This window comes from Lissotriton vulgaris, chromosome 10, assembly GCF_964263255.1.
Source record: "Lissotriton vulgaris chromosome 10, aLisVul1.2, whole genome shotgun sequence".
Taxonomy (NCBI): Eukaryota; Metazoa; Chordata; class Amphibia; order Caudata; family Salamandridae; genus Lissotriton; species Lissotriton vulgaris.
In genome coordinates, this window is record NC_141698.1 from 599537611 (window position 1) to 599551796 (window position 14186).

The window sequence follows — 14186 nt, forward strand, 5'->3', positions numbered from 1 at the left end:
CTAATGAAGGCCCCCAGCGGTCATGTATTACGGTGGGAGTGTGCTGATGACGGCTGGGGGCCGTCATGAACCCGCCCACTACGGAAAACGCCGCACAGGCGCAGAATCGCGGCCGCGCCCAAGGGGTTAAAACACATCAAGAAGGATTATTGCTTTTACAATGCTGGGAGTCCACAAAAATGTGTCACGCAGCGTTGAATTTTATTACTCAGGAGAGAAGCTTAAGGAAAAAATATGCAGTATGATTCAGCTTTGATGTCATGGAAGGGCAATGGCGATATACAATTCAGTAATTGACTTTTGGGATTCGAACGCCTGTGATCTGTTTGTAATTTGTTTTCACAAGTCAAAATATAATTCCCTTAGGGCAAATTACCATAGAAACACAACATTTTTCAAACATACACATAAAACACAACAATGTCAGATCATTGGACGCTGGCACTAAGGGACAGCCATTACGGTCACCCTAAAGGCGGTCTGTCCACATATATTTCCAACAACCTAAAAGGCACATTCAATCACCTTCCATTTAAAGAAAACTGGCTACTAGGGGTCAAAATCAACCCGTGGAGGAAGCAGCGTCCACTCTACCTCATAAATGTTTACATCAACCCCAGTACTCGAACCAAAAAAGACCACCTGGCCCGTCTAAGTGAAATCATGAACGATCTTGCCACAGAACATCCCAACTCGGATCGTATTGTGACGGGGGACTTCAATACCAACTTATTTCAGGGGAAAGCCGCAGACATGGAAGGGCCTGCTCTGACTAACATCATCGAGGCCATGACCCAAACTAAACCTTTGAATCAAGCTCCCAATAAACTGGGTGAGCTTTCCGTGATGAGATTTTACAATGCAGGCTACCTGGTTATGAACGGAAGGTCAACCGGTGACACCCCCCCAAATTGGACCTGGTCTAATGGAAGCAAAAAATCATATTTAGATTTCACCATCAGTAACTCAGAACTATTATTTAACCTGGACTGTTTCAGCATCCATCCACGGTCAGAAAGTGACCACAGGCCACAGGTCATCACCTTTAACACAAAGATTGAATTTCACAATACGGCGCCCGCAACCTACAAGGGAATATACACTGAAAATCTAAAGCGTCTCAAATGGAGCGAGAACAACAGCAAGAACATCCTAACAATAAGCAAGGACTTTATCAAAGGTAGATCTGGAGAAGACGCCAACCCAACAGTGAAATGGTCGCTGCTCTGCTCTCATCTGATTAACAGTCTTCCAGCGACAGTGCAGGGCTTAAGCCGCACTCAATCAGCCGAGCTCACAGTTTCCACCGACACAAAGACTCTAAAGAAAACGAGAAACAACGCCCTAAGGTTATACTTAAAATTTCCAGGGAACAGCGTCTACCACATAACCTACCAACAAGCCCAAAAAGCGTTCAAGAGGGCAATTATCCAAGAAAAAAGGGCGAAGGAATCTCAATACTGGGTCGAATTGGTGTGGGAGAGCAAGAAAAAAAACTCGAGGAAATTTTGGGCACTCGTGAACCGCACCAATCAAAACCTGACAAACTCAGGCTCAGCAAATATCCAGGAAGCGGAATGGGCAACATATCTAATGGTCCACTTTCAGGTTCAAGATCATTCGGGCCACTCTGGACCACTCAGTGCATATGGCACTTCTGCTAGCGTAACATCGAGCACCCCTTCAGCCCCAGCACAAGAGCCCACTGTGGAATATGTATTACCTGAAGAAAGAGTCATCAAAGCAGTGACAAAAGGGAGACAAGACGGAGCACCAGGCCCGAACGGCCTCCCACAGAGGCTGTTTAGTTCAGACATTCCCTTCTGGTCTTCGGAGCTAACGGCCCTATTTAATTACACCCTGAGGACAGCAACAATCCCGGACTCATGGCGTGGCGCAATCATCCACCCTATTCACAAAACTGGATCTCGCGCTGCCCCTAAAAACTACAGACTAATTGCCCTGCTAGACATAGAGGCAAAACACTATGCCGGGCTTATTCTGGAGGACCTTGGGCAATGGGTAAAGGACCACAACCTGATTCCACTGAACCAAACTGGGTTTGTTGCCAACTCGGGAACCATGACAAACTTATTAGCAGTTTCCACCATCATCGACAAAGCCTTTTTAACATCTAGGACATTATTTTGCTGCTTCGTCGACTTTAAAGCTGCATTTGACAGAGTTCCCAGGGCGCTACTCTGGGAAAAATTGAGGCGGTGGGGAATTCCAGACAAAATCCTAAACCCCATTATCCAACTGCACACTAATACCTGGGTTCGAGTGAAGCTAGGGTCCGGCACGCATCTCTCGCGAAAAATCATGACCTCAAGAGGAGTTAAGCAGGGATGCGTGCTGGCCCCCCTTCTCTTCAATCTTTTCATAGCAGACCTGTCAAGCACCCTAGATAAAGTAAACAGCCACCCGCCCAAAGTAGGAGGCACGGCATTATGTAACCTTTTATATGCCGATGATCTGGCCTTGTTCAGCCTCACAAGGGTAGGGTTACAAAGGCTCCTTGACTCACTGATGCAATACACGACGATTAATCAACTAGAAGTCAACATGAAAAAGACCCTGATCGTCCCCTTTGGCAAGAAACGTTATGGAGGTGGCGGCTGGTCTCTAAATAAAACAAGCCTCAGTACTGGCCAATCATACAAATACCTAGGCGTCCACTTGGACTCCAGAGGTAATTTTGTAAAGCAGAGTAACGTGATTGCAGCCAAAGCCTCAGCACTAATGGTATCATTGTCCAAGCTGTCGGCGAAACTCTCGGGCCCAACCCTTTTCCCTCTATTAGAAGTCCTAAGAGCAAAGATCGGCCCCACATTATCATATGGTATAGAGACCTTCAAAGGTAAAATGAACACTGTCTTAAATAAATACACAACAAAAATTTACAAAAAAGTACTCCATCTGCCAAGCTCTGCATCCCCAGCACAGATTAGATTAGAGTTAGGGCTAACAAATTATGATTCCCAGAACCTTGGTACATATCTCAAGCTCTGCCACAAACTAAGACAGGCCAAATCTGGCACACTAGAATTTCTAGTCTGGAAAGAAATTTATGAGAGTAACCCAGGAGGATCATTTGGCTGTCTCCTGAAGGATTATATACACCAGATGTCAGCCGCTGATCTCTGGGCCCTAAATCCCAGCCAGTGTGCCTTTAAAAATGCAATTAAAAAATGTGTGAGATCGATATCTCTCGCTACAGATAAAGCCCTCCTCACGAAACGCAGCCATTCTTGGGCAGTAGTAAACTCCTACAAACAAGTATCCGCAGCTAAGTATTTATCCACCACTTTTTCACTCCATTTAAAACGCTGCTTTATCGCCCTAAGAATGGGGGACTGGCGCTTTCTTCAAAATCTACCCATCTGGCGCCGCACAGAGGGGGACACAACCTGCAGAGGATGTGGGTTAGCGATAGAATCAATTATGCACGTGGTCTGTATCTGCCCCACCTTTAATTCCCAACGCAGGCGCATGCTTAGGTTAGAATGGAACAGGTTGGGGGTCCGGACCTGCAGGCATGCCATCATTGCCGCTTTGTGCACGGACAATACTGTTTTAAATATAAAAATTGCCAAATTTATTCAACAAGCGTATCGCTACCTTAACATCAAGAAAACTGCCACGGCATTGCCACTGGCCCTTCAGACTAATTAATGTTCTGTAACAGAATTCCCACCGACCAGGGGGCTAATAACACCAATCGAAACTCTGTCGTACGTACCCTCTACGGTTTGATTTTGCAATTGAATACGATGGGAGATGTTTGTGACACGCCAGGTCACCTTTTATAAAACAGCTTAAATTCTTATTCATTTAATTTATTATTATTTTTTTTTAAATTCTTTTTAATGCTATTTATGTCTGTACGGGTTTCCCTTTTAAATCTTTTTTCTCACAAAACTGTACATAATGTGATTTGGGAAAAACTTTCAAAGATAGTGTTCTATATCTAAATAAAGACACTGGATGTTGAGCTGGCGGGAAAAGAGCTGGGAGCTAGGTGGATTTTAACATAGCCAGCTGAATTCTTCTACTCTTTCAATCATTTTTTATTTTTAAAACTGTACACAATGTGATTTGTGCAATCTTTTAAAGATATGTTTTATATCTAAATAAAGGAATTATTATTATTATGTCAGATCATAACAAGGAAGCAATAAAAATTAAAAAAAGCAGTGAAAACACTATACTAAAAATATATCTGCACAGTTTATTAGCATTCACTATATTTTGTTAAAAATGGGAAACATATACAAAACGGAACACTATAAATGAAATAAATCAAACATTCCTATAAAAAAGGAGGTACAAGTAAAGGACTAAATTCCAACAAAAGCTCAGGATTTTCCTTAGTTTGTTTTTTCTCGTATTCCTCCTTGTGCATCGACGCGTTTCGGTGGTATATTTAATGTTTAACCACCTTCATCAGGACAATACAATAAATGTTTCCCAATGGTTCTCAATTGGTTTTTATCACAAAAAATAAGATCAGGGGTACTCTGCCTCCTTCTCAATCTTGATAGATATTCGTCCAGCGAATTATCCCTTCAAAGTTAAAATGAAGTTGTCCTCCTATTATATCTTGATGGTGATTAGGGGATCACACCATTTATATTCTGCGTAGTTTCCAAACTAGTTAGATGACAACATGTGTCCAAATGAATAGAAATGTGGAATAAAAACTGTCATGCACGCGGTAATAATGTGCTCCTAAATTCACACTCTTGTCAGGGTTTGTATATAAATAACTCTTGCCAAACGAAAATCGCAGACACAGGGAGCCAATGTTCACACGTGAATATATATCAACGTGCAAATCCTTTCCGCAATCTAGTCGGAACGTCCCGCGTGCTGGCGAACAAAACTGGAAACAGCTGTAATTTGTTTTCAACATGCGCTTTTACGGTCTTGTCTTCAAAAATGAATAATTTGAGATTTCAGCAAATAAAACATGTTTTTGCTCATGGCTCAAACTGATTATGGATTACAGAAAAGCACAGCTCATTATGCTGCATACAGTCAGACTCTTTGCTGACTGCTGCGTTCAGGTACTAAAATGTAACTAGTTAGATTAAACATTTGCCCAGGCAGAATAAATATAAATTTAAATGGTAACACAGCAATGTTTAAATATGCATAAGTTGCCTTTTCTTGCTGCATAATTTAGTTGCCCGAGCAGCATTCCTTGGTCCTCTATTTCCGTATAATTCCAACAGCCCACGCATTGCAAGATACTTTTTCTCATAGATGTAAATGTAAATGTGTGTGTCTTGTAAAGCGCACTGCAACCCGGAGGCGTCCTGGCGCTATAGACAGCTGGGGAACCCGTCCTGGCTTTCCCTGTGAGATGTTCCCTCCTGAGTATCTCCAAGGTGAAACCAGGCATCCCCGGCGTTTGTGGGGGGCCGTTGTGGAGATGAGGCAAGCTAATGCCCAGAGTTGCCGAGTGTGATCCCTGGTTAGAGTAGGCACCGATGCGAGAATGATCGAGTCCGTGGACCCTGGTTCACGACCCTGCCGCGTTGGGAATTGAAACCTGGTCCTGGGCTGTCCTCTGCTCCCGGGTCTGCCACCTCTAACCAGTGAGCCACACCACTGCTTTCATTAGTTGTGGCGCCCCAGCAGGCTACAAAGTGAATATTATTAGTGTTACAGGGTGAAACACACCCTCTACAGCTGCAGAGAAGTTTGATTCCCCAGAAACATCAGCTGCCTCCAGTGCTTAATTTGTTTGAAAAACAAACACAAAAAGTGCTGGGGCCCCCGTTAGGAGGCCTATGCAGATTGCAACACCCATTGCCAACGACAGTACTACCCAACTACTAACAATCACCTTCCTACAAGTGAAATAATTCAGACTATTCCAGGCCCACAAAGTTATAAAAATGGTTTGGCAGGTAGGTATTTGTTGTTTTTAAAGTATATTGAGTAAAGAAACAACTTTTGTTCTACTCATCTATAAATTACTCAAACAGCACCACCATGTGGCAGACTGTCATCAGTGCCGGTGTTGACAACAAAGTGCCGGTGCCGAGCACTGGAAACCACTGGCATAAATTAAGCATTGGCACTGCCTCTTTATACTCAAATGTCACTACTAGTGGGGGGGTGGTGCATGCAACTGCAACTAATTATTTTTCATAGCGAAAACAGTCCCACTAAACATTTGCCATTCTTTTTAATAATCTAACATGAACCAACCGGCTTAAGCCATGCACTGTATTCCTTGAAGTCACAATGCCTGTATGGTGAAAGGTCAGAAACAAATGTTTACATAAATAGGGTGAAATGTGAAAGGAAAACTACAGACTACTATTGCCAGGAACTGTATTAACACATAGTTAAACATAAACAAATCTTACTTTTGTATTTGCCAGGTAAAACATTCTCAAACATGAAAGCAGCTGTGTTGGACTTTACAGAGAGCTGAAGACTGCGCTTCTCTCCCTGCCGACTCATGGGCTGTAAAGTCACTGTCACATCACCACAGGCATCTGCAGAAAACAAAACAAATAATCATTGTAAATGTTGAACTTAAGAAAAGTAGGTTAAATATTAAAAGTAGATGTAAAAATAGCATTAATTGTATCTACTATACATAATGCAAAAACAGATCTATCAGCGAAGACACATATCTCAATGTGTGTGTGTATATATATATATATATATATATATATATATATATATATATATATATATATATCTATATCTGCAATACCTCGCAGCGGCGACAGCATTCTGCCCTTTAGCAGAAAACACGAGGCATGGACCAACTTGTGTAGCAGCATTCATTTATTTCCCAAACAGCTTGTCACGACGCTTTTCGGCCGTCCCTGCGGCCTTGATCACATATATATATATCCACACAGTTTGCCACTTGTTGGAGTGCTCACACGGTAGGTTAACCCCCTAAGTCCAGGGGACACAGCAAAGACAACTCACAGCCCTTCAACCCCGCATTGCTGGCTTAACGCGTTTCGGACGCCAGTCCTTGCTCACAAGCCATTGGTAGAAAAGCAAACAGTGCGGCAGTGTAGGACTTCTGCTTTTATTATTCATCTCGCCCTAGTGGGCGTGTCACAGAAAGGGCTCCCGCCCCGTTGCATCATGTTATTTGCAGTTCCTACATAGAGTCCAAGTGGGTGCACAAATAAAATAATATATTTAAATGTGTGAGAGTTTGTCTAGTTTACCCTGTTCTCTCTTGTAGGCACCCCGTAAACATGCCTACCAGCTAATATTGAAAACTTGAAACATCGTGTTTCCACCTATCTTAATGCCCAGCCAACGGTGGCCAATTTATAGACCTCGAAAAAATAACAGACTTCGCCAGTCCTCCTAGGAATTGAGTCCGCGACCATCAGAATAAACACAGTTATCAGTAGCGTACGCTTATCCAACTGAGCTATCGCACTACTTTCAAAATATACACAATTATTCAAATACATGTAGTTATAGCTGCATATGTAAGAATACACATATCCATGAAGTGGATATTCATGTTTTGTTATGTTATGGGATTTATTCAGCACAAGTTCAGTTATTAGTAAGCTTTCACAAAGCCTCCTATAAACACCATAGGCAATGTGTACAATAGCCAAACGATTCAAGAATTGCCAGAGTAGTTACACATTGCTTTCATCTTATCTTCCATTACTATATTTGAAACTGCGCTGCCTAGCTCCAGTGAGCAACTGAGCACCTTACAGTAGACATTGTTTTAATTTGTAACTTATTTAGATACAAATAAATATAAGTAACGGATAACAAGACAATGGGTGTGAATGAGGTTTTCTTCTGAAAACAGAATATTTTACTGTAGCACGAGCTTCTGAAACCGGTGGTGCTGTATAAGGAACCAAAAGGGCATGGGGGGCAGGATGAGGCTGGTTTACAAAAATAATGCTCTGGTGCACTATTAGTTTTGTGTTACCAAATTACACAATTTAGCAAACAAAATATATAGCCACGTCAAGTGCCAGAGGCAGGTTTCAAACGGCAGTCTTGATAAACCAAGAAGAGCAATTCGTACTACAGACTGGGGCAGAAGGCAGCGTTACTGTACTGTGGGAGTGTTATCTGTTCTTCTGCATATCAATTCACGTTAGAAATACTTTGTTGAGGAGCAATAGAGTTTCCAGTTCCTAATTGAAGACTGTTAGATTTGGGGGTCTATAGTTGGCACAGGTAGGTACTTGTGACAAATAGGGACCCTTGCCTCTAGTCAGGGTAAGGGGGTACACTCCTAAAATAACCCCTGCTTACCCCCTTGGTAGCTTGGCATGAGCAGACAGGCTCATCTCAGAGGCAGTGTGTAAAGCATTTGTGACCACATACAGTAACCCAGTGACAACACTACAGATGGACACCACACAGTTGTATATTAAAAGTAAGTATTCTTTATATAGACTTAACACAAGACCACAAACGACAAAAATCCATAATACTATACTCAAGATGGCAGTTTTAGCTTAGTTTAGTTCAGTTCTTACGATGCAACACTTTAAGTCAATGTACCTTACGATGTGGGACACTTCCACAACAAAAGTGTTGCAGCGATGGAAATGCGTGGTATTTTCAAATACAGAATATTAAAACCAACTTCACTAAAAGATGCATTTTATCATTCTGAGTTCAGGCATATAAAACTCGACTTTCTACCATGTTCCCTGAGTCAGTTAGGATTATAAGATGTAACAATCTAACTGCCCATTCTGACCTATGGAGAACAGGTTGCCTTGCAATAGTGAAAAACAAAAATGGCTGTAATTCACTATTAGGACATGCCACAAACACCAGGGCATGTCCTACCTTATACTTACAATGCACCCTGCCCTTGGGCCAACCATAGGGGTGTCTGATATGAAGAAAAAGGAACGTTTAGGGACTGGCAAGTGGGTGCACTTGCCCAGTCAGCATGGTAGTACCAGACTGAACACATGCTCTTCAATGGCAGGCCTTAAAAACACTTTTACAGGCTGCTTCTGTGGGTGGCACAACCAGTGCTGCAAGTCAACTAGCAGTATTTGGTTCACAAGCCCTGGGCACACTCAGTGCACTGTACTAGGGTCTGACCAGTAAACCAAATCAGCCAATCATGGAATCACTAATCGGATTTCTTATAGTAACTTTAAAACTACTGAATGGATATACACCAAATAACAAAAAGTACTCTTTCTGGACCAAGAGCTAGCTTTCTGCCAAATTTGGTGTAATTCAGTCCAACAGTTCGGGCTGTAGTCGTGTTTAAAACATACTATGGGAATTAACATGGGAAAAGCACTTTTCTTTACACCCCCCCCCCACCCCCTTCTTCTCGGCCCCCGTTTGCCCCATCACCCCAACACCTTACATACACAGTAAGACCAAACTTGAGGCTGTGACGAAGACCTGTTTAGGTTGAAACGGGTTGGCGAATACAGTTTGTTTGGTGCCGACACGCTGAGTGCAGATCTTTTCTTGTGGGCTATCCGACACGAGTAACGCTTTGGATTTTAACGGGATCTGCACCCATTATCCTGCACCAGCCTGAGAGGTGGATGAGGCAGACAGTATTGAGGAAATCAGCTGTCTTGATAGATAGATAATATATCTACCCCCGCTAATCATGAACTTTGGCTGTGGCCAGCGAGGATGGGCCTGCGGAGGAGGGTTAGATGCAGACCCATTACTAACACACCAGATGTAATGTTTATGACCTCATAATATGTAGCTCAAAAAATAACCACAACTAAAAACAAAATACATTTAAATTAGTCAAACCAATAAATTACACAAGGTTCATAATCATCAAGTAGTTAGAGTAATGTGATATTTCACTTTTGGGTCTTATTAATTGGGATAAATATTGTACATAAGCATTGGATCTGATGCGTGAGTCACAGTTTGCATCACTATTGGGCGACATATGGCTTGTGCTCCTAGCCATAACATTGAGCATCTGGAGCAGGCCGCGAGGCTTGGCCTCTGCTCATGAACTGCTCCCAAAGCATGGTGAGCGGAAGGCCTAGATGTGTGTAGGCTCTGCAGCGGAGTTAAACACAGGGCCTGACCATCGGCCATGTACAGTGGGGTTGGCATGGAGGGCCAGTGATTACACCCAACACGCTGTATGTGGCCACATCAACGGTGCTAGGCCTTTGGTCATTCACAATGCGGGTTGGCAGCAGGGCAGTGCCTCAGGACAGAATCCATACCAAACACTCCACCAGCAAGTAACCCCCATCACCCTATTGCGCATGCGCAGCAGAGGGTTGCCATAGGTCCTGGTTTCTTGTCAGTCTATGCACACAACTCTCAACTGGCGACCAACACCCACAGCCTTCAGTTGTGCACAGTGGGATTGGCTTCAGGGTGTGGTGGGAGGCCAGAACTTGCTTTCACCACATCACATGTGGCCGTATCCCATGTGTGGCCATTAGCCTAGTACATTTACTACTCTTCATTTTTGTTTATTTTTTTTACAGAATTCAAGGATCCTATGCTGGATTTAGCAAATCCTGAGCAAAGGAGGCTCTGCAGGACACAGGGATGGTTCGGGTTCCACATATTGTGCATGGGATGTGGCTTAACGGCTAGATCGGCCAACCTCCGAACCAGGTTCGAGCCTGGAGGAGGCTCAAGGATCCTGTGATTCTGTGCAAATCACAACCTCCCGTACCTAAAATTGAATGAGTCTGTCTGTAATGCAACTGGTGCTCACGTAAAGCGCTCTGATACCTTCAGGTAGAGTTCACGCTATATAAAAACACAAAAAAATTGCAAATAAAGCGATGGAGACAGAAATAGAGAGATAAAGGAAAAGAGAGATGAATTTATATAGAACTAAAAATAGAGAGATAAAGATAAATACAGTGATAAAGGAATAAAGATGGATAGGTAGAGATCAAGAGAGAGATAGGTAAACAGAGAGACAGACAGACAGACTAGGGGAAAGACAGACACCATTAATACAATGATACATAGCCTAGCTTCTATTAGCTGTTGGCATCCAACTTACCTAAGCAAGATACCTTTCCAGAAACAGAGGCCAAGAACTGAGAGAAGGCTACATTCATAACCGGCATGTCTGTCACCGTAACCGGAAAAACTTTGGGCTTCAAGGCAAGTCCTGCTTTTGTCTCAGCTTCCGGGACAGAAACCTGTTATTACAAAAGTGTGATAAATGACAGTAAAAAAGAAAAGCATAAACATACTGAAACACACCATACATTATTTTGCCTTCAGGAAGAGACATATACAAGTTGTAAAACACATACTGGCATAACAGTTTGGAAAATTATTTTTTAATTGTTTGGAAAGATATATTGACATACTATTTTGGACCAATTTTGTGATACTATTTTATTCAGAATAAAAACGCAGGTATAACTACCTTTCCAGTAGACCCAACTTTTGTTTTTCAACATGAGCCATGTAGTAGGATTTATGTGGTAAGATCTGAACATATCTATGTAAAATAAAATATTGAATTTAGGGTAATATAAACACTTCCGCATCTTGCGCACCCTCATTTAACTTGCTTGCGAAATCTGCTTTCTACAAGGCAGTCCGAAACAGCTTTGAAAATGGTGAGGTTTGTCCCATCTGCCCATCTATGTGCACGTCAGTCGAAGGCACTGCTACCTACACATACATTTAATCTTGAACAATCAAACCCATTTGCCAAGGTGTGTTTTTTTCTTTTTTTTTAACAAACCAAGAAGCAGCATATGGCATATGCCATGGGTATGACTGCGTGGATGCTGCGAAGGTGGGCGAGCAAGGACTAACAGAATGTTCATTAAAATAATGTACTATTTATTTAGATCTTTTTCCTTCCTCATCTTTGTATCTTAGTGGAACATATTTTACAGACTTTAAATTTCAGAGGAGCAGAGGCTGCATTCTAGACCATGCATTGAGTGAAGAAATAACTGAAAAAGTATCAAATGCAATCTAAAACTTGAGCAAATCTTAGGAGTTATGCCTGCAAAATGCAGGTGAAGTGGCTAGCCTGAATGCCCTTCACATTTCAAAGATATTTCAGGAATCTGTATTGCCTCTGAAAGGCTTTAATGCAGTTCAAAATCTGTCCATTAAAGGAACTCCACTAAATAAGATTTAGAAATCGAGCTGCAATCCATCAGGCGATATCTGTCATGGGTGCATTGATGCCAGGGGTCAAGCAACCATGCAGGACAAACCGATAATCAATCGAACTTTTGAGAATTATTTAGTCTTTTTCATATAACTATCAGTTTCCCTATAACAAATGGCAGAATATCAGCCATTTGCTTGTTTATTATTTGCTTGTGGAATATTTGCAGGCAACACAAATAATCGTCATATTTCACCAGATATATTCGTATGAGAATACCCTTACCGTTCAAATTTAAGCCTTCAAAATTGGCTATGAGAGGGAAAATAGTTGATCTCTGTCAATGAGCAAATAGGGGCGCCTTAGAAGGTTCAGAAACTATTTATATTTACAGGAGATGCTTTGAAACCAAAACTGGTGAGCCAGAGAAGGATTAATCAGAATCAGTGTTTTAAAGTGATTTTTCCAGGACCTAAGTAGCGTTATTGTAAATGGATAAAGATTTTATGTACTTATCATTTCAATATAAATTTGCCCCAAGCAATCTTTAAACTTCTCTGAACCATGACCAAAACTGGAGATATTTGGTGCTCTATCTGCTGTCAAAGTGATATAACGGAGGAAAAGAAGAAGGCATGAAAATACACCAATAGACTAAAGTAGAGAGCTTTTACTGATGGGGCGTAAAACATAACAATAACTAATAATATGTCTACTTGTACATAGAAGGTTCATTGATGGTAGGGTGGTGGAAAAGAAATGGTGTGATGTATGGTACAATCCTACAGTTCACTATCAGCTGGCCACGAAAGCGGAAATCCTGCTGCAGAATGTTTCGGAGGATAAACAGTGTAGTAAATGGGAGAAAGGATTAAAGAGCTAGGAAGATAGCTTTTACAGCACTACTGATATTTTTTTAAGGGATTTCTAGCCTGTCACAATGCAGGTCTGCAAATAAAGGAAATAGGCATTCCAATAAATCCCTGAACATTGTTTAGTCAAAGATATCTGAGGCATAAGATTATGGAATGTACAACCCAAAAGAAGATTGGCCTTGGTCTGCCTTGATCGAGGTTTGGAGTCTTCTGAGCAGATTATCCGTATACAGATTTCAATGAGAAAACAGATACAACTACATGGCTCTATTAACTATCTGGTGAAGTTCAGTCCTTGAATGCATGAAAAGTTCAGACATTGCAACTTTCGTAGAAATTCGATACATAGCTTTCTTAATGACTAATAATCTTTCTAAACCACAAAATGCTTTGGCAGTTGCAGAGTAAAGGATAGCTTTGACCAGAAAGTATAACAGAATAAGGCTGGAGTTAGCTTTGCTTATGGAAAATTATAGTGACAAACGTCTATGCGGATAGCTGTGCTATCCTGAACTTTAACTTTTCATGCTGAACCTGCGTTTTTAGTCCAGTGGTCTTGATATATGCAAGGCCACAGGAGGTGTTACATCCTGTTCTGATATTCCTGAGGTGGTGCGCATGGGTTAGCAGGAGTGAGATGGCAGCTAATGTGTATCATACCAAAGTGAAGGATATTATTTCTATAATTCAGAGCTCTGACTTCACAATGATTGTAAGGTGTGTAACTACTGGAGCATACGGTTTCTGAGTTCCAAACCAACAACCACAACCTAGGGTAAGCCATGACTGTTTAAACTTTATTATCCCAAGACGACAAGTAAACAAAGGGGACCATGGCAACCCAAACAAAACACATTTGTAACTATGAGACCTCAGATACCAGAGGTTAATGTAAATACTAAATGATACTGTCTAGTACCCAATGTCCTTTGTAGGATTAAGAGACTAAGCCCTAAAACATGTTTGGGGGCAAAATGTAACAAAACTCCTAAGGACCTGGCATAGCCAGTTACGGTATAAAGTCTTAGAAGCCGGTTTACCAACACCAATTTGATTAACTTTGCTGGGGCTGAAATAAGATCAAATGGAAGGAAACTGAATCGGTAATGAAATGTGTTATCTTGTTAAACAGAGATTTAAAGGTATAAGGCCTGTATATCTACAGAATATTTTCAGCCCCGATTTTGTATAGCTACCACCACGTGAGCTTT

The 14186-nt window shown here is 41.7% G+C and overlaps 1 protein-coding gene across 1 annotated transcript in view; it reads right to left on the reverse strand.

Moving 5' to 3' along the window:
* The window catches only part of LOC147688566 (BOS complex subunit NOMO1-like), a 301458-nt gene that overhangs the window by 190565 nt on the left and 96707 nt on the right, over positions 1 to 14186 (reverse strand). Inside the window, exons 13-14 of the mRNA XM_086941434.1 lie at positions 11021 to 11162; positions 6384 to 6515 (exon numbers count right to left, since the gene is read on the reverse strand). Of these exons, the coding sequence (XP_086797560.1) occupies positions 6384 to 6515; positions 11021 to 11162 (274 nt within the window). The remainder of the gene's footprint in view (positions 1 to 6383; positions 6516 to 11020; positions 11163 to 14186) is intronic.